The sequence below is a fragment of the Eretmochelys imbricata genome, chromosome 13 (genome assembly GCF_965152235.1).
Source record: "Eretmochelys imbricata isolate rEreImb1 chromosome 13, rEreImb1.hap1, whole genome shotgun sequence".
Taxonomy (NCBI): Eukaryota; Metazoa; Chordata; order Testudines; family Cheloniidae; genus Eretmochelys; species Eretmochelys imbricata.
In genome coordinates this window covers 21,312,822-21,338,535 of record NC_135584.1, presented here as the reverse complement: position 1 = coordinate 21,338,535, position 25,714 = coordinate 21,312,822, and the positions used below count along the sequence as shown (strand labels likewise).

The window sequence follows — 25,714 nt, the reverse complement described above, 5'->3', positions numbered from 1 at the left end:
ACCACCTCTTCTCCCTGTCCCCTGACTGCCCCCAGCCCCCCCCCGCCCCTGACTGCCCCCCCAGGACCCCTGCCCCATCCAACCACCTCTTCTCCCTGTCCCCTGACTGACCCCAGCCCCTCCCCCCCGGCCCCTGACTGCCCCCCCAGGACCCCTGCCCCCATTCAACCCCCTGTTCCCGCCCCGACCCCTATCCACATCCCCACCCTATGACCACCGCCCAGAACTCCCCGGCTCTCTATCCAACCCCCAATGCCCACTTACCGCACTGCCTGGAGCACCGGTGGCTGGCGACGCTGGCTGGAGCCAGCCACGCCACCGCGGAGCTCAGAGCACCGGGTCAGGCTGCGGCTCTGCAGCTGCACTGCCCCAGGAGCTCGCAGCCCCGCCATCCAGAGCATGGCACCGGCGGTGCAATGAGCTGAGGTGCGGGGGATGGGGGACAGCCTCCCGGGCCAGGAGCTCCAGGGCCGGGCAGGAGGGTCCTGCAGGCCAGACGTGGGCCGCGGGCCATAGTTTGCCCACCTCTGCATTAGAATCTGGTTTGGGTTTTTTAGCCAGGACACTGAGGTGCCACCTCCCTCTTTCAGATGTGCCATGAGAGACCTTTATCATATACTTCCACAGAACCAAATGACCCAAATACATAGGAGCCTGGAGAATAGAAATTCAGGCAATCTGAAGATTTTAGGGTTTCCTGCAGATTTTTTTGAATTCACCAGGAATTATGATTTCATTTAAAAATATAGTTTCCAGCTATTTCTTTTCAAAGTTAGCCCCTTGGATGAGGCACTGCTGTCTTGTTGAGTCAGCAGAGGGACAGATTGAAAAAATAGCACTTAGAGGTGTGGACTTCGCCATTTACATTGAGCTATCATAGCCTCTGTAAGCGGTCAGAATCACACTTTAACGTTAACCACTTCCCTGCTGGTCAATGTAATTGAAATGTCCAATTAAATTAGACATTTCTTGTACTGACATTCCATTCATTTGAATGGATGTTCCCCAGCAATAACAAAGCAAGTCCTGAATAATAGATAGTCAAATAGTCTCCCACTTACTTGGGTAAAGGACATGTTTATAAATGGACATGTGCTTATAAATTAGGTAAAAAGGGGTAACTAAAAACTGCTAGACTCCCTTGGTGCAGTTTGTAGGATGTTGCAGAATCCTGTGGGATTTTGTGAGTTTTCTATTAAACTTGTTCCAGCAGAAGTAACTGCAAAGGCATTACAGTTTAGTATGCTTATAAATATCTTTTCAATGACCGTCCTTTTGTCTTACATTTATATCTGGTAATTGGTGGAGGCTCCTGACATCCAGAAATGGGAAGATGAAACTAAGGTGCACTCTGAGCCAATTTGCAACAGTGGGTAAGGATCATAAAGTACCTGATTCAAAGCAGGGTAGGCACTGCGTGTGTTGAAGAGTCTACATGGCAGGTTACCAAGCATCAGAACATGGCTAAGCATGACAGAACAATTATGGGAAAAAATCTTCATGGATCTTAGAAACTTTCTGCTGTCTCCCTGCAGATGCCAACTCCCACCAGAGACGTGGTTCAGCGAACACAGTCCAATTTCCAGTGTGGATGGGGTTTAATATCAGGCTTCTATGGCCTCTGCCCGTGAGTAATTTTTTATTCCAATCCTGTCTCCCCAAGGATCAAGGAGCAGATTGGAAAAAGGGCAGTGGTACTCTTCCATGAAACAGGGTCCACCCACTTGAGACACCAAGATGATGTGTCACTCACAGTAGATTATCCAGATGTCCAAGATATGATCTCTGCTGGGTTCCTTGGGCTTAGTTCCCCCATAGAAGACTCAGATGTCCTGCTGGGCTCTGCAAGGCTCCTTGTGTTTTCCCTCCTTTTTGAGAAGGGAGTCATAAGAGTGGTACTATCATCCAAGCACCAGCCACCTAAGGTGCCAGAAGGAGTTGTCACTAAATGCTTTGATCAGCAGTAAAAGAGTCAACAATGTTGGCATTTAAATGATCATTATTGGGCTTTGACTTCACACTTCATTGATGGCTTCTCTACACCGTGCCAACAAAGTGCACTCAAGGGGTTGATTTGTAGAGCCCTCTAATATATTACACTTTCCTTGACCTGAGCAGACCCTGCTGGTGTGCTCCTCAAGGTACATAGTTTGTATTAACATAGCCGTCATCCTCAGGGAAGGTTCATACCTCTTGGTGCTATTGTTTCAGGCTGTCGGCAGATGTCTCTGCAATGGTTACACTCATTTCACATTTTGAAGGTTTTCTTTGCAAACGGAAGGACTAGAAACTTCCTTTAAAAAATAAATCCAAGCAGAGATTCTGGAGCACAAGATAGCACTTGGAAAAGGTGATAGTGGTATTCTGTACCTCCAAATCTCCCCCATTCAAGCTCTGATAGAAACTATCTCAAGAACAGTAAAACTGGCCCTACTGTACTACTTTCTTATAGTAAATTAAACTGCTGCTTCAAACAAATGTATCTCTAGGGGTTTCTAAGGCTGCCTAGATCCCATAATTTTGGCACCAGATAAATGTCCTGCTGCAACAAAATGCAAATAGTGTAACAAACCACTGGACTCCTATGAGTTCCTGATTATTCCTATGTTCCCACCAGGGTCATTCAGAACTTCAGCATGACTGTGGAATAGAACTCAAATATGAATGCTCTTTCCACTTGAACCAAAGGAGAATCTTTGTTAGTGCCCATGCTACACAGTCCAGCCAGTTCATTAGAATATATTTTAAAAACTATCAGTTACTAAATCAGTTGACATAATAAACAGATTTGGAGCCAGAAATATTTGGCTGGGGCTGGTAAAAGGGGAGTACTCACATCCTCTTCTGAAGATTGTGAGAAAGTGACAGAGTTTTACCCTTACAGGAATATAAATATTCATAGCAAATAGGTAGTGGCTGCTGCTGCCTGCTCACATTTCTATGTATTTCCTGAGCTCTTCATTTAGCCGGGCAGCACAGGATTATTTTAATGTCAAATCAAGGATCCAGTAGTGTAAAGGAGCAGGGGAAAGGTACATTTCATGTAGTAACCCTGGAAGGAAACTCCAAGATGAAGACTTGAGGCAGTCCAGTGAGATATTGTACCAGCCACATATACTAAACTGTCCTTTTAGTAGATCAGAGAGAAAGCCCCTTTGGTGAGGCCGTGAACTGTTGCAGAACACAAACAAATGTTTTCAGATTTTCTTTATAGGAAGGTATAAGATTCATTCTCCTTCAATTTCCATATAGGAAATTATGTTTAAGGGACTGTTTACAATACAAAAAAATCTGTTGGCTGATTGATCCCATTTTCAAAAGAAAAGATCCAACCTATGAGGCACTACTGATTATTGCCCTTGCCGTAAAGCCCAGTGCAAGTCTAGCTGTGCATTTGTCCAGCACCTACCACAGTGTGGCCCTTAGCAGCCAGGTGCTACTGCAACACACATAATAAATAATGAAGTTTGGTAATATGCTCAGTGGTTCTCCAGTACACCCACCTCCACTTATAGCCAGTACTGCTATGATTATCTCACAATTTGATTTTGAACATTTCACAGATTTAGATTGAAAGTGTCAGTGCCTGATTCTCCAGTCTACATCAGCACTATTCATTTGACTGCAGTGGAGCTATTCTGGTGGAAAACCAGTGTAATAGAGTGGAGAATCAAGGCCAAAATATATAAGAAGCCACATTTTGGAGAAAGATTTCAGAAAATAGAACAATCACAATTATTTACGCTATGCTAGAGTTGCTCCTGGAGTTTACTAAAATATAGGAAGACTTGTCCATACTCCAAAAAGTCCACAATCTTAAATAAACCATAACACAGCAGCAAGCAAAGACAAACAGCTGAAGTGGTGGGCTAGGCGTTATACAAACACACAGTTAGTCACAGTCCCTGTCCCAGAGAGTTTTCAATCTAATTTATAAAATATGACTTTGAAAACTAGCAATTAGTAGGATTACAATCAAACCCTTCCTGCGCCAGGAAATGGGCTAATTTAGAGGGAAAGTTGGGGGGATGGGAGATTTCCTTGGCTTCCTTAGGGGATGGATATGTGCAACCCCACGCACTCCCATCCACTTCTTGCTAGCCTTCTCTCAGCCTGCTTGAGGAGCTCATGTATTTCCCATCCTGATCTCTCCCCTCTACACCCCCATCACCCCAGCAGATGTTTGATCCCTGTTCTGTGTACTGGGGTCAGAGGCAGCTGAGAAGAGCTGTATGGGAGGCAGGTCGGAAAATAAAGTTGCTGCTCCTGCTCCTGCCCTCCAGCTTTGGCACCTGGCTCCTCTGCCCTTGTAATGCAACCTTAGCTGGGGCTGACAGTCAGTGGGGCCTGCAGAGAAAGAGTGGGGCCCCACATGCAAATAGAGTACCCCTGCAGGAGAATTCTTGCGCATGAGCGTTACGCGCACGTTGGGACGGGTTTTCGTTCCTTCCACCCCGGGCGGGCAGCAGTCTTCCCTCGGAGGAGGCGTGGGAGGATATGCAAATAAGCGCCTGCCTTTCCTTCGTGACTGGAGAGAGGGCTGGAGGGGCGGGACCGGATATGTAAATTGCACCCGGCGTTCTGAAAGGAGGGAAGAGTGCTGCGTACGCAAATAGCAAACCGGCTTTTTTCATAAATTGCGCAGAGAGGGCGTGGCTCTCATGCAAATCTAACCCGGAGTTCTGAGAGCCGAGAGGAGGCGTGGCTGGAATGCTAATATGTCCGAAGCTCTCTTCTAATTGGAGCTGGGGTCAAGGCGAGGCCGAGCATGCAAATATCGGAACCCACTCCTTTCCTCCTTCTCCCCCTCCCGTACCAGCCCTTCCTCCGGTTTAAAAGCAGCGGCGCCTGCGCACTGAGGGGAAATGAGGACTTAGTCTGTTACACAACTGGCTGCTGTGTTGAGTGAGGGGGCTGCACTCTCCCTTCGGCCTCAGACTCTGCTGCTCCCAGGCGCCTCTGCTTCTGTGTAGGCCTCCCCACCAGCCGGCATGAGCGGGGACCAGCTGCACAACGACTCCCAGGTGAGGGACCCGCACGCACCCCCCCATATCCCCTCAGGCACTTGGGGCCCCAGTGGGGCCCTCCAGCCCCCCAAAATCCCCTCAGGCACTTGGAGGTGCCTCTGGCCCCCCAGTATCCCTTGGGGCCACGGGGTGACCTCACCCTCATATCACCTTAGTGGGGGCGGCCCTCCCCCTCCCAGAGCTCTGGATCCCTAACCCCCTTGGCTCCCCCTCCCTATTTGCCCTCGGACACTTAGGGTGGGATGCCTTGATCACTGCCCCGCGGGCTCCTCCAGTCTCTGTGATTGGTGATTTCCCCATAGACACATAAAGGTCTGTAACCTCCCCCCCGCCCCAAAAAAAAAAAAAAAAAAATCCCAGCCAAGCCACACACGGGGGGATTTTTTTCTCCTGCCTTCCCTTTAAAAGACAGATCCGGAGAGGATGGGAATGTGCCCCCCCTTTTCATGCGGGGGAAGGGGTACCAGGGCAGGGGTGCCCCAGAGAATGGGTACATAAGCATGAGGGGGGACTTAAAATAGGTTGGGGGGAGGTTAAAACTTTGGGGCGCTAGGAAGTCTGAATTTCGCCCCCCGCCCTTGATTTGTGGGGGGGGGACCCCCTCCCAATACGTGTCTGTGTGGGAAACGGACTGTGATTCGATTTCCTTCCTCTTCATTTAAAACTGCCCCCTGGATCAGGCTCTTTTACTGTTTTTGAAAACCTACATGATTTTTTTTTCACTCGCTTCCACTTGTCCTTGCAGATCGAGGCGGATTTCCGAGCGAACGGTGAGTCTCTGCCCCCCACCCCCGCCTTTTGGGGGCGATTTACCCCACTTTACCTCCCCTTTTCGCTCCCCCCCTCTTCTGTGTTACTGAGGATGGTAAAGGACAGACATGGCGTCCCAGAGACTAAGTCCCGTCTCCTCGCTCACCGGCCCCATTGTTCCCATCGAGCTGCCAAATGCTCCTGCTTCCGAGGGGCTTAGGCTCCACCCGACCCCCTCTTCTCCTAGTGGGGGCAATGCAGGCCCCAGATCCGGTCCCTCCGGGTTTCCTGGGGTCCCCTTTGGGCCCCGATTCCTCCCTGGAAAGTCGCCTTGTCGACGGTCAGGACTTAGTCTCTGCGCCATTTTCTTTTTCTCTCTCCTCTCTCTTCTGTGTGTGTCTCTTTCTTTCCTTCTCCTCCTACCCTGAGCTGCCGAGCAGGAGCCTCCTGCAGAGAAACACAGGAGAAATCATCACCTCCCGACCCACATGCCCTCCCAGAGAAGGGGAAAGGCAAAGTTTTTAGGTTAAATAAATCACTAAGCAGCCTTTATTCCACCCACCCCTCTCTCTCCTCTTCAGTTTTGTTTCTTTCAGTCAATTCCTCTCATCCCCTAAAATGAAAGGTGGTTACAACATGTTGCTCTTTAAAAGATTCTGCTGCATCCATTTTAAGACCAGGATTATTTCTTTCTTTGCTGTTTAATTGATCTAACTTTACCTTATTGGGTAGAAAATTTTAATTTAAATAATTGCATTTTTTTTATTTTTAAAAAGGAGTGTAAGCAATTCCAGAAAGGTAGTCAGCATCACTTCAGAAAGTTTGCAAGTTGGTTGTTCATTTTTGGTGAATAGGTTGTAGGATCCCTGTAGGTGATTGCATTTCGGAGGATGGCTACCAATTTTTTGCATACTGCTGGGTCACATATTGGTTTTGGTTTTTTTCCAAACTGGTATATTTAAAAGTGGAGGGGGGGAGAGAGGGGGAGGTACAATTTGCCTCTGCATGCATATGTCACTGTCAAACGACTGGATTTACTTGAAGAGCTCTGTCTGTCCCCTAAGTAATGGGGATGGGAGGTTGAGGGGAGGGGGAAGGATGATGTGCCTGTTGTCTAAAAGTGTTTGCGTTCACTCCACCTCTTTATTAAGGTGTTTTCATCTTGCCTCCCAATCCCATTGCAATAATACTGTTTTTATTATGCTGGGTTCTTGGCATTTGTAGTCATTGGACTGTTGTTCTGGACAATATGTTTGATGCCTAATTGCTTTGCAAACTGCTATACATGTAAATATTCACAAATATAAAATATTTGTGTATGCACATCTTTTTATATTCATGCACATAAATGCATTTTATAGATAATGTAAATGTGTATATAACAGAAGTATGCAGATACAAATATGCTATTTAAAAAAAATTTCCCCTCTACAGATAAAATAATACTTAATAAATAATTATTTTAAGGAAGAAGAGAAGATAATTCATTCCCTGGAACTGTAATAAGAATTTTTAGAATTACTTTAGTATAAGTATGTCTATAAATATTTGTAACCTCCCTATGTAGGAAATATTTGCTTAAGGGTAAGGTTTTTTCTTGGGGAAAAAGCTCCACTTATATGCTGATTTAGATATGTGAAATAATGGACTCCCCTAGTCATACTTCCAGTGGACAATCTTAACAGTGTGTGTTTCCCCCCTCCTCCCCCCCCCCATATTAAGGCTGGCTGTACACTATTTTTATTGTTACCAATTAGGAGTGGTTTAGGGACATAGAGCACTTGACACCCTTCTGACTCTGTGGGTTTTTCTTGTCATCTCACAACTGCTGAAGGAAGTCTAGTACACAGATTTAAAGTAAGCATGTACCACATATCTCAGACAAAATGTATATAACTGGAGAATCAGATATGCCTGATGAATTTCAACCGATGAAGGTGTCATAGAACTCTTCCTTCCCATCATGATTCCAAGTCTTCCTTTGACTGTCATTAGTCTTCATTGTAGTTTTTCTCAAGCAACAGAAAGGCAAAATCTTCTGTGTTGAATGCTGCATTTGCTAGGCTTGTTAAGGGAGTAACGCTGTTGATAGTCCATGTCCTTTCTGACCTTGCCACCAAAGCTGAACCTACTTCAGGAACCTGCTGTCTCTTCACTCTAAGGTTCTTTCATTCTTGCTTCCACTGTACAGTAGTACCTCTCACTTCTGTGTCAGACATTATCACGTGTTGTTATTATGGCCATGGGAGTCTGGGCTTTTATGTACTTCTTGTTTGGATCCTAGTTAGTTGCAAGAAGTAGAAATGGGTAGAAAGAATCCCATATACATTATTCTGAGCACTTAAAATTGGTTTGTACTTTAATGAGATTGTATAGAGCTGTTTGATGTTGTTGTTAGGAGGCAGGGCCTGGACAGAAGCTTAGGGCCCACAACTATTTACACTTAAAAGAGTGAAGGGAAGTATTTAGTCCTGAAAGAGTCAATGTGGTATTGACTACTCAATCCACATACTATATAAGCGTTAAGCAGACATACTTACTGTTGGAACAAAGAACTCTATGGTTTTTGTCGGTAATACAGTAGCTAAACACTTGTAATTATTCTTATTAAGACAGGAAACTTGGAATCTATGACTATACCACTGTAATGTAATCACTTCAGATGTTACAACCCAAGCTAGGTGGGTGTGGATCCTCTAGTTAATGGGAGACATCCAATGTTCAAGGATGTTGGTGGTTCAATTTTTGGCACTATTATCTTTTAATAGGGGCTAAATTGATGGAATAGCATGATGTTAGCATCAAGGGGTCCTAGAATCAAGGTCAAGTGTAAAATGGAAGTGCTGACCATTCTGTTCACTAAAAATCCGCGCCACTCCTAGCAAGTGTGTCCCAAACCATTCTACCTTTGGTAATTGTATTTTGTGTAACTACCCAAATTCCCCCTGCCATTTAATTAGGATACGATATTTTTCTTCACCTGAAGTGTCTTCTGTTGTTGCTGTGCACTGTTAAGAATTTGCCATCTTTGGTTTTAGAAGTGGGTGAAGTGATTGGATCCTGTGTGTGTAAAAAGAAAAGGAGTACTTGTGGCACCTTAGAGACTAACCAATTTATTTGAGCATGAGCTTTCATGAGCTATAGCTCACTTCATCGGATGCATTCAGTGGAAAATAGTAATTGACAATCTTGTAAGTGGTGTGCTGTTTAAAACACCAACCTGAAGCGTATGTATTATCTGTGAATGGGGATAATACTGTCCTCCTTTGTAAAATGCTTTGAGATGTAAAGATGAGTAGTGCTATAAAAGAGCTAAAAAACCATCCTCAAGATCTGAATGCAGTATAAAGAAAATTTATTTCCTAGTAGGAAATATCTTAAAGTACATTTATGAAAATGGCACCTTCTTATTCAACAGATGTTACTACTTTTTACTCCTGTTAGCCTACAGAGACATTCTTGGTATGCAAGAACTACTAGCTGGATTCTTTTCTGGCTTTAGCTTAATCAATAGCATTGTTAACCAAGTTCCAGTTGAAGAACCTCTTATTGCTAATGGGCCAGAAGGAACCCATCTTGACTTTCAGTTCTCCTCTTGTGTTTGCAGAACATAGCAATTAGAAAAATCTTTGTTTGTAAAATGAACAAACTGTATATGGAGCATCTAAGATGTTCAACACCCACAATTTTATTTCTGCAGTATAAGACCATGTCTTGCGTGCCTATTATTCTGTGTTCAGAACTCCTATTAAAATTTAACGGTGGTTTTGCATAAAAATTGTTAAGAGGAGGCCCTTCAGTGAATTTTCCCTTTTGTTGGTTTAACTAAATATCTTAAGATGGGATTTAAGGCCAACGTCACTGCAGTAATCGGTGAAATACTAACTGGACTTGAGCACAAATTTTGATTGTCTGGCTGTGTGGAAGCTTATTTTTAGAAGCTGAATGTGCTTGAGTGAGAAGTGCTTCGTTTAATAGTTAACTTTAAAAATGCCAAAAGTGTGGAAAAGCAAGTATCTTGTCAGAAATTGACAGTTTTGTAGTGTTATCATGAGCATTAATAAGACAGCTTAGAGGCAGCTTTGTGTTGTGGGGGGAGCACTTGAAAAGGGGGTGAGAAATGGAAAAGGGAAATTTAAAATTAAATGGCATTGGAGCTGAGCAAATGCTTTGTAAGTGATGGAAATTCAAAGGCCACTTTAGTATGTGGTGTTCTATCTTGCATGAAATGCACATTTCATTTAAGCTGACAGAGTTGGGCATGCGAAAAACGTGACTCAACAGAAAGGAGTAAACTTAAATATTAATTAAGTTTTTTCTTAAAAAAATAAGATTATACAAGATATTTTATTAATTTTTTTGATGCACACAGCACTGGTAGCAGTTGAGTGTTGCTAATGTTGCCAGGAAAGTAATGAGTTCAGGAAATGTCAGCCTGCTCTCTATTTTAATATATTTGTAATTATTAGGAAAAATCTTTTTTTCTTAAATCTCTTCCAGAAGACTTGTGAATAACAAGTGTATTAAAATGTATTCTAAACTACAGTGGGGAGTAATTGTGGCCTGTTAAGAGGAGTAGACTAGCGCTCAGGACTCCTGCTTGCTAAGTCACTGGCAGAAAGTGACCTTTGGCAAGTCACTTAATCTCTCTGCCTCCATTTCCTGTTCTGCAAATATGTGGGTGTTATTACACTTACCTGTTTGATCTTAACTTAAAAAGATGGAAAAACTCCAAGATTCTCAAAGCCATTTTTAGGTATCCCATTGACTGAAAATTATAAGGTACTTCATAGTTAGTTTAAAGAATAAGCTTGTACGTGACTCTGCTTAGTTGGATGTCATGCAGGTGTAGTTTTTTAATGAAGAGCAGAACTCCCTATGGAATTTAGTTCTATATGTACCTAAGCAATGTTGTTGCAGGCACTGCATAGCAGTAAATGAACCTGTAAAAACTAGTAAACTTGAAGCCAAGTCTCATACTGGGGCCCCTCTTCCACTCTCTGGATTCAGAGGCAAAACTCTCATTGACCTCCCTGGGAGCGTGATGTAGTCAGCTGTCTTGGATCACAATCCAGAATATCTGACCTTAAAAAGACACAGTTTTAATACCATTTTTAAAACGTTTAAACATTTGTCTTGCTTGTCTGCAAATATCCTTCTCTCTTCTTGTGATAAATGCATGTTCTGAGCCCTAAGAAATGTAAGAATTGCAGTGCCATCGTTTCCTAACTGAGATGTTTTCACAATGCAGGCACTTTTATAAGGGCCACACCGATCCTGTATTCAGATCAGCAGCAGTTGGGGTTGCTTGCAACACTTGATGAAAACTGCTCATCTTTGGTTTTTAAAAGCACTTTTTAATATTAACTCAACAGTTATTTTTAAACCTATGGTATCCCACAACATTGGTCCCAAACACTGTTGTTTACGATAGCATTATTGCAGTGTTTGGCGCTTATACTGTAGCATAGTTCTATAAGGAATGCTGCAGGCTTTGTTACAAATGAAACACTGTAGCAAGCTGGTTATTCCTAACATATGTCTCAGAAATATCAACTGCAAATTAAATTTAGTGAAATGTAAATTTTAAAAATTTACTCCTGGTAATATCCTTTAAACATCATTATGCTGAGTAAAACTAGTGTTTCATTATTGATGTTGAAATCTGTTGTGTTAATTTTTCTGGTGTATATGTGGGTAGCTTTCAGGTTAAAACTTGGTGCAAGTCGGGAGAGCAGAGATACACGTTTCTATTAAGCTCAATCAATTTTGTTTCTGTTGTGTCCCAGCAAAACTCCCTAAAATGATTAAAGGTCTGTGTCAGGGACTAATGGGCCCACAGACTTTCTGCTTTGATAAAATACGTCTTAACATTGTAGCAATGAGAGGGGGGAAAAACACTATAAGGTAACTTCTGTTTATCTGCAGTGTTGGCCACCTCATTTTTTATGTCCCATAAAAGCCATTTGTCGGCTGAGATGTCTTTTATGCAAAGTTTCAGATCTGTGCATGACTTCACGTTTGAATTAGATATCCAGTTTATCAAGGATTTATAACATAAATTTTAATTTAACTTTAGCAAGCCAAACAGCACAACTGTAACTTCAGTTATTTGTTGGATAGACCACTGAATTCCAGCCTCCTCTTGAGCTGCGTGGTCAGTACAAATGGCAATGAAATGTAATTATAGCAAGTACTTCACATCTCGTTGACTCAAATTCTTCTATTAGTGACTTCCCAGAATGCTTGTTAAAGCAATACCTGCTTAATAAATAACCCAAGCTCCTTGCATCAAGCCACTGTTCTGTTAATGAAAGTGACGCTGGAGGCAGATCCTCAGCTAGTGTAAATTGTCATTGCTCCTTTGTTGTTACATGTCTAAAGAGAGAGGCCGTGTTGAGATACAGGTGGCTTCTTTCTTTTTGAAAGGGAAAATTTTGAATAAGAAATAATCCCACCTTGGAAAATGTTGAGGACAAATCCTTGCTGATTTTTCTTATCTTTCAATTCTGCTTGAGCTGGCTCTGCTAATTTAATACTAGATATCCTTGTTAGGCAGGCGGTCATTAAGAAATATTTATTGGTTTGAACTGCCTTTGTGACTTCTAGTTTTATAAGAAAGTCCCACAATCCACACGATAGGAGTCGAATGCTATTTAGTGTTATGGCATTATATATATTCTTAGCTACATCTTTTTAAGGAATTTTATCCTGTGTCTTAATTATCCAGATATGAAAGAGACTATTGTTACATATTCAGTGTTTACAGCCTTACTCCCCTAGAGTGTCCTGTTTGATTTGACTAACACAGGGAAGTGACACGTGACAAATATGTGCAACCATGCCCCCCCCCCCCCCCCCCGAATGACTGTTGGTTATAACCTGTTCGGCAATGTCAGCATTTAAGCAAGTATCATAATTAGACTTCAAAATGAATTCCCCATTAAGGTAACTTCAGGAGGGTTTCCTCTTAATGTTGTTCGATTGGAGAGTCAAAAGACAGCAGCATTCTGGGTTATATTTGTAAAGCTGCTTTGCAGCAAGAAGGGCTAGGAGAAGACAAATAAAAAGGTGGAAGAATGTAGGTTCTGTCAACTACAATGAAATCTGTGAAGGAGAATGGCATTAATCGTTTGTTGTTGTCCTCGGACTCTTATTGACTGTCTGCTCTAGGGAACTTTTATTAAAAATAATTTCCACCATACATGCCTCTGGTAGCATCCAGCATTTACAGCTGTTAGTTAAACTGCTGAAAAGCATGTTTAATTGATATAGTAGTTAAAAACCTCATCTGGCCAGGCAAGGGGAGACTTGCTCATTCTAGGGCTCCCATCACTGGTTCAGCTGAACTAGTCGTAGCTCTGGTAAGGAATTTTTGTTTTTAAATTCCCTGGTGTGAACAAGTCTATAGCAGCTAACGCAGGGGTTCTCAAACTGGGGGTTGGGACCCCTCAGAGAGTCACGAGGTTATTACATGGGGGGTCACGAGCTGTCAACCTCTACCCCAAACCTCACTTTGCCTCCAGGATTTATAATGGTGTTAAATATATAAAAAAAGTGTTCTTAATTTATAAGGGAGGTCGCACTTAGAGGCTTGCTGCGTGAAAGGGTTCACCAGTAAAAAAAAGTTGGAGAGCCTCTGATCCAACACATTCTTAGCATAGTGTTTGTAAAACTCCCTGGGCTGACGTAAATTCAGAATAATGCCTTTGACTTCAGCGTTATTCAGGTTTACCGTACTTTGAGATCAGAATCTTGCCCAAGTGGTGGTGTTTGTATGCACATCATTTTTTTTAATTGCTAATAATTGTAGCTGCTGCTGTTCCTGTTCACTGGTGACCCTGTAGGATCATGTGTCCTTGAAAAGGTGACTTGCAAAGGGGGGGGTGAAATTGATGCATTATGATATATAAAGAATGCCTGGAAGTTATTGGTTGGCTTTGGTGTGTGCATGCGTGCCCGTGTTTTTAAATTGAGAAATTCAGGTCCTGTTTGGATACCACGATGACTTAACAATTTACAGAATTGTGACATCAGATCCAAGACAGAAAGTTGAGCAATTGAGACGGAAAGGGAATTTAACCAGACTTTTAAATACCTTTTTGTGTGTTTTGGGGTTTTTTTGTTAATACCTACTTAACTCCAGGGACTAAAATTTTGGCTAAAAATGTTTTTTTTTTTTAAACCATCTTCCGAGTCGTACTATTGCAGGTGACAATAATATTCAATATAAAAGTTGTGTTAGAGCTAACAATAAACATCCTTCTCAGATCACCCAAACCAGTGGAGACCAGAGTTGACTCTCCTGTTATTGGTAAGGTAGTCAGTCGCAAGTGGAATGGGGTGAGCAGCCTTTTAGACCTTTATACCTCAAAGAAGCAAAAAAGGACAACAAACCAAATTTTTCTTTCTTTGTTAAGCCCTTGGCAGGTCATCTTTAACAATTAATGAAGGGGAGAAGATGGGATCTGGAATGAGCAAAGATGATCAGGGAAGTGACAGTCCTTAAATGAATAGCATTGCTACTGACAGAAACCTGTAAGCTCTCAAATATGTAGGGAGAATATTTTTTCCATCATCTTACAGCACAGATATCAGATATTAACATATCGTATTTCTGTTCTTTTTATCCCTTGTCAAAGACAAATTGCAGAACAGTACCTCTTAATGTTATGTTTCAGAGTAGCAGCCGTGTTAGTCTGTATTCGCAAAAAGAAAAGGAGTACTTGTGGCACCTTAGAGACTAACCAATTTATTTGAGCATGAGCTTTCATGAGCTTCGTTTGGAAGAATCTTTGTTTAATCTGTTGCTTAAATCTTGATGGCTTTTTCAGTTGAAAGCAGCCTCTACAGCAGTTCAGTTTAGCCGGAGAAAATGTAGTTTGTCCTGGCAACTGCTGGGAAGTTGGAAACAGCTAGTTTCCAACATAAAGGAATTACAAGGTCAGACAGCATTGAACATGCTTTCCTCTTGCCTTTGGAAAGCTTTGGGGAAAGCATAATCTGTTTGAAATACTTATCCTGGTGGGATGGGGGCAGTGCAGGCTCAGATATGGGGAGAGATGTAGCGAGGCCAGTCATTGTTACTTGTCATTGGGCTTCAGGGTACAGCTCTTATTCAAGAAAAACACATCTGTGCATCTAGTTAAATTATATAAATACTTTTTTGAAGTTGGAGGCGCTAATTTGTGGACAATATGATAGTTGCAGCATAAAGAGGGGAATGCACCGAGACAATAGAAAGTTGTTGTATTAAAGGGTTCCTGTCAGTCTCTCTTAGGGCCAAAAATAGCTTCCCAGGCAGATCCTGGTGAGTATCTTTTTAGATTCCTGGCTGGTATTTTTTGGTCATCCCAACCGTAAACCCACTTGTGCATTCCTATAATCTGCTACCATCATGACTTTAGTACAGTTTTGTGTGTGTGCTTTTTAAACTGTCACGTCTACAACAGTTGGCTGTAAAAATAACATTCAGCCTTATTGAGACACTACCTTTGGTACACTGAGAGAATGGCTTGCTGAATGAGCTTCATGGTGCCCCTCTGAAGGAGTGAATCTGCATTTTATCACCAAAGTTCATGTAGATGGGTGCTTGTGTTAAAGATAGGAATTTTATCCTATGAATAACTTCATAGGTTCTGCATTTAGCAGACTTCTTTAAAACAGTAAATAGAGATCATTTTCTTCCTTAAGGAAACCATAGTGTACACCCAACTTCACTAATCTCTGTTACACATCCTGGTCAAGACATCTTTTAGAGTCAGATTTCAGGGCCAGAAGGATCATCTAGATCACACATCTGTCCTCTCCAAAGATATTCTGTACAGTCAGGGTTTATTAATTGTGTGTGTGTTTTATATATTGACAGCTGTAGTATTTAGTGTCATTTAAAACACTTGACTATTTAAAGAGCACCTAAGATTTCAGGGAGAATTTAAGACTATTTTTCAATTCTACTATTTCTACATCTCTTATTTTCTGTACTACTTTCGCCTTACTTTAAGATGTTTATATGGAAATAGGATCTCTGTGTCTAAATACTTCATCCCCTGTTGCTATGTATTGTGCTTGCTAAAGTCCTAGTCCTTGATTTGCAATGTTTTATAAACTTCCACAGCAACCATTTGGGAATTTCACCAGTGGAGGATTATGCAATTTGAGGTAGGGAATGAACCATAGGAGTAAATGAATTTCTAGGCCTCATCTACATTGTGGATAAAGCTGTGTATAAAACCAGTTACTCTAAAGCTGTGTAAGACCCCATTCAGACTACTTGTATGAGCACTGTTTGCCAGGCCACTGTGGACCAGGTCTAACCACTTAAGACTTCCTAAAGTACTGGTGGACTACGCTCTTGTGTAGATGTGGGACTTTTAAGATCTCATTTCTGTTCAAATGTTCAGAGTAAAGCACCACCAGGAAAGAGCTGTGGAATATTTTTAATATTTTTTATTACACATCAGCTGTACATTAAAGTGCAGCTGCATGGTAAAAGTTAGCAAAATAATTAATGGGAATTTAGCAGTCCCTAAGTATAGATAGCTTTTTATATGTCTTGACATTTGTTACTTGTGCTCTACAGCCTAATGCTGCTCTTGACACATGAAAACTGAAGCTGCTAGGTGGGGACTGTTTGGGGCCTGGTTTTCTCCTTGTGTTGCTACTTCTATCGGCCTTAATTTTTTTGACAATTGCTTTTAAAATTCTGCTTTAAATTCCACTTTAATATGTTCATGTGGGACTAGGTTCTCTTCCTGTTCCCCTCTAAATATTGGCAAGGTTTATACTGAAGATTTCTTTCATAAAAATGCATTCTTGGTCAGGTTTTATATTGCAATATTTGAATAAGGGCCAAATGCATTGAAACAGTTGTTCATCTTACTCTAAATTTGCAGTTTCTTGTTTGAGAGATATTTAAGATGTGGCCTAAAAAAACCTGCTGCAGGTGGAGATGGGACATATCTCCTTCAGTATACATTCCTGTTTGGGAGGTGAGTAAAGTTTGATTTTTAGATAGTTAGAGAAATAGTTGAGTAACATTGTCGTCTTTTAATTGGAAGTGTAAGGAATCTGTGGACTTAAACTATTTTGGTATTGCATAAGTAACAGGAGAATGGCTTCTGTTTTTTCTTGTTGATGTCTGCAAGCAGAGTTTGAGAACACAGAAGTACACGTACTCTTAAACTTGCGTAAATGCCAAATAAGAAGGGTGTAGATAATGGACTACCAATGTGCGTGGGAGGTGGGATGGTTTGGAGGATTGATGTTCAATTTTGGAGTCTCTTCTAGTGGGTTGTTCTGAGGCTGACCAACGTCAGCTGAAAGTTACTCCCATTGAATGGAGAATAATAGTCTGTGTGAAACAAGTTGTGTATTCTCAGTCCACGTCCAGTTTGTGTTATGGTTCTCAGATCACACCAGCTGCCACCATAGTTTCTAGTACTTGGCACTCTTGTGGACAATGTTAGGGTATGTCTACATAGCAAGCAGAAACTGAAACAGTGAGTCTCAGAACCTGGGTCTATAGACTTGGGCTCGTGCTACAGTGCTAACAGTAGCTATGTAAAGGCTTGAGCTGGAGTTTGGGCTCTGAAGCCTAGGGAGGGGAGTGGGTTTCAGAGCCTGAATGTGACTAGCACCTATCCAGCATACTTTCATCTACTGGTGCTGTTGCAAAGCCATAGCAAGTATGAGTAGGATACCTTATTAGAGAGGTAAAATGAAATAGTCGGGATGGGCATGTTCCAGTTCCAGCTTGCCTGGGAAGTTACGTTTACAGGTTAGACAAGTGCAGTCTTCTGGGAAACTCGAAGCATGAGCTATTTGGAGAGATCCTTGTGACACTATGGTTCATTACAACATGAGCAGTATACACAAAATGGAGGAATTGAGCAATATTAATGACCTACTCCAAGGTTAGTATGGCAGAGTTAACGACCACCAGATGGGGAGTAAAAAGCCACCTGCTCCTTTGCTGCAGACTCAGCATGCAATTAAAGCTATTAAAAATGATAACGTAAAGAGATATATCTCTTCTTGTAACATTTCCTTGTTCACTTTAAATGTCTTCAATATGAAAACGAATCACTTTTTTTACTAGTATTTCCCATCTAATACGTACTTTTGTTGTAGAGTTGTTCATGAATGACTGTGTAAGCTGGGAGTAGAAGTTAAAGTATTCAAGCATTTTATTTCAGAAGAAGAAGTAGAAGAAGAAGAGGAGCAAATCCTATTCAGAAACTTACACGCACTCTGCAAACAGCTCTAGAGACAATAGGTCCATGCACACTTGTGCATGTGCTGCAAGTGTGTGGATGTATGTAATTATTTATTTTAAAACAACTGAAAGTTTTCTTTCTCCAGTGTTTCCCTGTCCTGGGCCAGCCAAGTGAGTGTGATTGTTCCTTAGAGTAGGGGGAGACAGATCTGGGGTAGCACTACTCCCCTGAGTCTGGTGCTTGCGGGCTGTCATCCTTGAATTGGTTTGTTCTAGCAGGGGAAAGCAACCTCCCCAGCTGTCTGGGATATTTTTTGCTGAGGAGAGCTGAGTTGCGTGCGCTCTGAGAATGTTGTGCATTCTCTTTAGAATTGTAGGACTGCAAGGGACCTCGAGAGGTCATCTAGTCCAGGGGTTCTCAACGTTTTTCTTTCTGAGGTCCCCTGAACGTGCTATAAAAACTGCATGGCCCCTCTGTGCCGCAACAACTGTCTTTTTTGCACATAAAAGCCAGGGCCAACATTGGGGGGTAGCAAGCAGGGCAGTTCCACGTGGCCCCATGCCACAGGGGTCCTCGCTAAGCTTAGGCTTCAGCTTCAGCCCTGGGTGGCAGGGCTTCAGCTTTCTGATCCGTGCCCCAGTGAGTCTAACACTGGCCCCGCTTGGCAGACCCTCTGAAACCTGCTTGCGGCCCCCAATGGGGCCTCGGACCCCTGGTAGAGAACTGCTGATCTAGTCCAGTCCCCTGCACTCATGGCAGCACTAAGTATTATCTAGACTATCCCTGACGGATGTTTTTCTAACCTGCTTTTAAAAATCTCCAATGATGGAGATTCCACAGCCTCCGTGACAGTTAGGAAGTGTGCCCTAATGTCATACCTGAACCACCCTTGCTGCAATTTAACCCATTGCTTTTTGTCCTATCAAAGGTTAAAGAGAACAATTTTTCTCCCTCCTCCTTGTAACAACCTTTTATGTACTTGAAACTGTTATGTGCCCTCTGAGTCTTCTCTTCTCTAGACTTTTTCCTTGCCGGCCTCCACCACCACTCAGGAATCTCTTCAAAGGACACAGAGGCACATCTTAGTCATACTCCCTGTTGTATGTGCTGAATGGCCTTTTGTTAGGACAGCTTGCTATGTTTTATTAAAATAGGTTTAAATCAAAGATGCAATCTTTTATTTTTATAGCTGCAGAAATGTTTTGGTTTTTTTTAATATTCTAGTTAGTTATAAAGAATTAACTGGCATCTTGCTGTGTTGTTTGCATCCTGAGATACTTACATGTGGGCACTAATCTTAAATGCACATGTAGGTTTATATGGTCTGTTTAAATAAACTCTAAAGAAGAAATATGCCAATACAAAAAGTGCCAAGCATTCAAATACTTGGGTGTGTTAACTGTCTCTTACTGGGGGAAAGTAGCTAATGGGGGTGTGACTATGCTTGGCCCCGGTCTGCAGTTTCCTCTGTTTGATGATGTGCTGAATTGGATCTCCTGTTAGGTTCTCTTCTTGCCCTGTATGCTGCTCCTGCAAGCTGAAACACTTGAATTGCTAACAGTCCATCAGCCCCAGGCTGCGTGGTTGAAGGAAGAGGTGACAGCTCTACCTCCTCAGAGATTGTGCCTCCTATGTCCAGTATCTGTTGTTCCACTCATTCCTTTCAATGAGTTAAAAAGTGTCCCTATTTTCTCCACACATGTCCCTATGTATATATCTTAAAGCATACACACTCAACAGCATTTATCTTTCTCATGAGCCTATCAGCTTTTTCTCAGAGCTGTCTTCACACTGAAACTGACCTGTTCAGTGCACAGTGAATTAGAACATATGAATGACCATACTGGGTCAGATTAATGGTCCATCTAGCCCAGTATCCTGTTTTCCAACCGTGGCTGGTGCAAGATGCTTCAGATGGAATTATTCAGGGAACCATCCTATCATATAGTTCCAGCTTCTGGCAGTCAGAGGTTTAGGGACACCCAGTTATTAGTCATTGATGGTCCCTATGCAACCCCATGCTCTGGATGTCCTTAAATTTCTGCCTGCCAGAAGCTGGGCTATATAGCCATTTATGGACCCCATCAGTTTGTATGTATAGTTGGATTATATTTTCCAATGGCTTAAATTTGCACTTAACATTGAATGTCATCTCCAGTTTTGTTGCCCAATAACACTGTTTTGTGAGATTAAATGAGTTACTTTCAGTATCCATAGGATTGATTGGATCAGCCATGAATTAATCTGTTCTTGGATTTTGTCCATAGCTCATCTCTTTACTTCATTAGAATGACAAAGAATCATCAGGCACTAAGGAAGAGCATTTTCAAGGCCTTGATGTAGTATAGATATAATCCATCTAAGGCTTATATTTCACATAGATTGCTTTTGGGAGAATACATTAGCTGAATTGTTTCTTGTAAAATGATTTCTTGTTCTTGAGAAATCTATCTTTGTGCAACTGTGTTCACGATAAACTAAATGATCGCATTCTTTGCTAAATTCGAGGCTAGCTTTTTAAAAATTTGTTTTCCCTTTGTAAATATGGGGTTTTCTTCATCTTGTTACCTTTCTCTTTACACTGGATTCTAGAGAGTTCGAGGTATTCCAGTGCCCAGGAGCCCATTGCTTTAGCCATAACCAAAGACAGCAAGCCCCAAATCAAGCCGTCCATATCCAATCCCAGTATTCCTTTGTGAGCTGTTTTAGCTAGTGTTAACGTTTTGGGAGGATGGTGAAAAACTTTTTGGATCTCACTTTTAATGATCATTATAAAGCTTGGGGTAATGAGTGTGGGAAGGAGAAGTGTCTAGCATTTTGCACTTGGCAAATGTGTTTAGCTTTCGAATGGAGCGGATATAAGCATGCTGGTTTTATTTAGTAAGTACAGTTTTAGTAGTGTCTTTTCATGCTAGAACATCTTTCTTTTGTGCACTAGCCTGATTGCTTAATCTCAGTTCATCTCTGGAAATAGTGTTTCACTATACTAAGGAAGTTTTCACTCTTTAAATACAGCAGAAACCACTGAATAATTTCGTGTTAGAAAAAAAATACAATAAAAGCTGTTTTATCTAGCATGTTGCGGGAATGGCGGATGCTGGTAAGTGAGAAATTCCGGTTAACTGAGAGGGAGGGAGCTTGAGCACGGGAGGGGGCTCGGGGCAGTGGGTTGGGCGTGGAAGGGGTTTCGGAGTGCCGGATCTAGGGGGCGCTCACCTTGGGCAGCTCCTTGCAAGCGACGACCTGTCCCCGCTGCTCCTAGGAGGAGGTGCAACAGGTGGCTCTGTGTGCTGCCTCTGCCCACAGGCACCGCCCCCTCAGCTCCCATTGGCCTCAGTTCCTAGCTAGTGAGAGCTGTGGAGCTAGTTCTTGGGGAGGGGCAGCGCCTAGGAGCAGCTAGGATAGGTCACTGCTTGGGAGGAGGGTAAAAAACCTTTTTTGTTAGTCTTCACTTTAAAGCAGATTAAAGATTCAGACCAACTCACCCAAGGGTATCGGTGTAGTGGTTGGAGATATAAAAATGGATCAGTACTTCTGTGGGATTTTTAGGTTTCTCTTTATTTATTTATTTTTGTTATTCTGTGTTCCCAAATCAGATTACAGCTCAGGAATTTGAAAATGGCACATGCCAGGAATTGGTTCTGAAGACTGAGCAGTTTAAAAAAAAATTTTTGGAGGGGGGACACAAGCAGGGTTTGAAAAATCAAAATATTACTTCGAACAGTGCTGCTGCTGTTAGAATTAGTGCTATGTGATCTCCTAAATCCTGTGGTCTGAATCTCAACTTGCAATGATGCTCTATCTGCGATTAATTGGCAAAAAAAAGTTGCTGAAAGCAGGTTGGTGTTTCTAAAGGGCAATAACCTGGATATTGATTGTCAAACATTTCCTTGTTTACTCTGAGTCAGATGAGACGATGGGAGGGGATGTCAGAAAATGCAATGTCTATTGACATTTCTGGATAATTTCTGATTCCAAATTAATCTTGTATGACAGGGCTGATTTTGAGATGTATATAGCCCACTGAGAGAGCAACCTTTAGGGAACTTCTGGCTGTAATAAATACAGCATTATTTAATGTAAATATACTTCTTCTTTTTTGTTTTTAGGCTTGGTGCATTATTCTTTTTTCTTAGTAAACTGAGGAATTAATATTGTTTAGCTTTAGAAAACTGTCATCTTTGGCTATGTTTTCACTGCAAGAAAGTGCATTTTGATATCAAGATAGCTATCTTGAGTTTAAAAAACACCATTTTTGGCGGTGAAGAAAAAGCCTGCACCTCACCCTTGATTTGTTACTCCAATCAGGAATATTTCTCTTGAGCAGAGAGTAGGAGCTCAGATGCTGCAGAGTCAGGCGCTGAAATACTACAGTGAAGAGCACGTTAAAAAAAAAATATATAGAATAGACATCCAAATTATGTGATGTAGACAAATGTCCTTTAGAAACTAGGTTTAGCTCATTTATAACCAAAGGGGGATGAAACCAGATCTCCACAAGTGAAAGTTAGTGTTATGACCTATTCTGTCATCCAGCCTCCCACTTTGTCTCTTATTCAGGGAGAACTTTATTTTGGGATGGGATGTTAAGATAATCTTAAAAGTGCATCACAAAAATAATTTTTCACTTATTGATATTCTAAGAATATATAAAAATTCCTTTTTATTGTACCTGTACCACACCTCACTATCTACTCCTTCCTGGACCCTTAATACTTAGTGGTGGTTGTTCCAAAACAGCGATCTGAAGTTAAGAAGTAAAACTGACTTAAGGCAGCTCTTCTTATCTCCCAAAGGAAGCATATAGCTTTAAAGAAAAATAGGTACACTTCTTTAAAACTTTCGAATGGCCTAACAGAAATACATCTACACTCTATTGACATATTAAGAGTATCTGGCTTCTGGAGTTTCAGAAATCACTGCAGCTGTTTTCAGAGACTTCTCTTCTGATGCTGTTGAATAAACAGCAGTTTGCTAGTCTGAATGGTTGTGAGCTATGACTTCCTGCCTTCAGGAGAGAACAATGAAGGTATGCTCTCAGTCCTAGAAGCAGTCCCGTCCAGTCCAGTCTGAAACACATTGACAGGGCAATGGAGGAGAGGTTTGTGCTGCTGCTTCCTCTGATGTATGTCTAGGTACAAAACAAGTAAAATGACTTCAGTGTCTAGAGCTTTCAAACTGTCATCTTTCCTGAGCATTCAGTGGATGTGAAAACATTAAAATACACATGCACTTAATTTTGATTTTTATATAAAGATCATCATAAGGCAGCCACTCAAAGCTCTGAGCGTCCTAACACTTAAAAGTCACAACCAAATTGTTTAAAAACTGACTGCGTATGCAAACTGCCTCCTGCATGTTTTGACTATAAGGACAACAGACATAACCACCAGAATTGTTAAATGACCCCCTATAACTTTCTCATCTCTGTCCCCAAATACACATGTGGAAAGAGCTATTCTCTTTCTCCCCCATCTCACAAATATTTGTGTGCAAACAAGCTATTTCGGTTGATTTCTGGAAGAGAATAACAAACGGCCCTTATTGCTCGGGCTTACTTCAGTAATTTACTCCTGGGAGAATTCTGCGCCACTGTGCAGTGCAGAAATTTGCAGAAATTAATGTGGTTTTTTTTGCACATAATTTCATTTTCCCCCATAGAAATGGGCTGCAGTGCTGCTGGCCGCCGCTAGGGTCCGCTGGATCCATCAGAGCCCAGCTCACACACAGAAAACACTGCAGGCGGGGGGAAGGGGAGAGAGTAGAGAGTTCCGAGTAGCTGCAGCTCCCTGCACGCCTTGAGGGAAGGGGATGGTGGCTCAGGAAACTCCACACAAACCTGTGACCCAGCAACAGACTTTGTGTCCTTCTGGATCCCTGGATGATAGGGGGATGGGTGTCTGGGCTCAGGGGCGGGGGGGAGACAGCTAGGTTCTGGAGCGGGTTCAGGTGTATTGGCTGGGGTCCTTGCAGCTGGACTCAGGGGGGCGGGGGGGCAGAGAAACAAGAACTGGGTTGTCATAGGGGTTTCTTTAATTCTGTACACCTGTGTGACTTTTTGTGTGTGTCTGTATTGTTACAGATATACTTGCTGGCAGGTATTTTGAAATAAATTACCACAATAATTGAAACTGGTGATTCATGATTATGTAGTGTTATTTTGACAAATAAAAATTGCAGAATTTTTTTTGGGGGGGGGGCAGAATTCCCCCAGGAATAGTAATTCCTTGAGATCTAGGAGCTGTGCTTTGTTATTGCTTAATGATTTAACACCTACAGTAATAGCACAGAACTTCAAAGCTAAGGTTGTCTGACTACTACTTCTCCCTGCATCCTTGTCCCCTCCTCCCCCAAAGAAATTATAGCCGCTTCAGAAAGCGGTGTGCCCTCTTCTCAGTCAGCACTGAACCACTACTCCATCTTACTGTTTAGTGCACTTTGCTTGGAGATGGTCTGTAGTGGCTGAGATATAAAACAGGAACACAGTTTTACAATGCCCAATAGTGGAGAAAATAGTGGACTGCATTTCTTTCCCTTTGAAGGGTATGTCTTCCCTGCAAAGTTGATTCAGATGACTGACACTCAGTTGGCGTAGCTGGAATGAGAACAGTCACACTGCATAGTTGTCAGGTTAGCAGCTCAAGTGTTGAATACCCCTGATGGGACCGCTAGCTCAGGTATAAAGCATCACCATATAAGTGAGAGGGGCTTTAATGTGTGGTGTTGGGACTCTGGTTGGGGCAGTAAGAACATAAGTACTCAAGAAAAAACCTGAGTTAACTCTGTAGTGAAGACAAGCGCCGAGTGAGATAACTTAATGGGGCTGTCTAGCTCTTCTGGAACAAATTTAGACAAACTTTCGCCCCAATCAGATCAGCATGTGGATGGCTCCTCTTGTGTGGAGCGAGTCCCATTGATGTCAGCAGGTTTCTGCATAGATGCAGGGGTCTGCGCTAGTGGATTCGGTTGCAGGATCAGAGTATAATCTTATATTTCTGGAAACAACATGATTGACCTGCAAAAAGAATTAAAAACAAAAACAAAACTTGAATTTCTACTAAGCCCATCCTGATCTTTTAGCCACAATTCATACTCTGATCATGCTCAGCAATGAAGCTATAAACTATTTCCAATAGTGCATCTTCTTGCAGCTCTTGAGCAAAGTATGTAGGAGAACAGTAATGCCTGAGGCCGAGTCATGCCTACTACAACCTCTCTATAGAGAGAGATTAAAAAATAATCATATATCACTGTAATCTCTTCACTGGGAATGTTGCATATGTTTCAGTCTAGAGTGGCTCCCCTGTATATACCATGGGTGAAATCCTGACCCTAATGAAGTTAGTTTTTTTGCTGACTTCACTGTGTTCTGGATTTCACCCTGTGTTTTCTTGTTCCTCAGTGAAGTTCTTACTTGGAGGAGACCCTGTTCTGGATCAAGCCCAAGGTATACAGAGGTATCTGACATGTCCTTGCCTTGCGTTAGTATGAATACGAGCACTATTTGAGGCGCTGTTGAGACACAAGCGTGGCCCTGCTGCTGAAACAGGGCTTAATGAAAGCTTTACAAATATCTTTTTAGTGTGTCCAAAAATGTTAGCCATTTAAGATATTTGTGCTGTACGGAGAGCAAGTGAAAATATTTTTCTAGTTTAATACAAACGCTGTTACAGTGTAATTATTCTTGACAATAGAGCAGATTTCCTGTTGGTTGAAGTA

At 42.1% G+C, this 25,714-nt stretch overlaps 1 protein-coding gene across 1 annotated transcript in view; it reads left to right on the top strand.

The window, feature by feature from the left end:
- Positions 1–4,865: 4,865 nt before the first annotated feature.
- TOP1 (DNA topoisomerase I) overlaps positions 4,866–25,714 on the top strand; it is an 85,301-nt gene continuing 64,452 nt past the window's right edge. The window contains exons 1-2 of the mRNA XM_077831922.1: positions 4,866–5,024; positions 5,773–5,797. Of these exons, the coding sequence (XP_077688048.1) occupies positions 4,992–5,024; positions 5,773–5,797 (58 nt within the window). The 5' untranslated portion in view covers positions 4,866–4,991. The remainder of the gene's footprint in view (positions 5,025–5,772; positions 5,798–25,714) is intronic.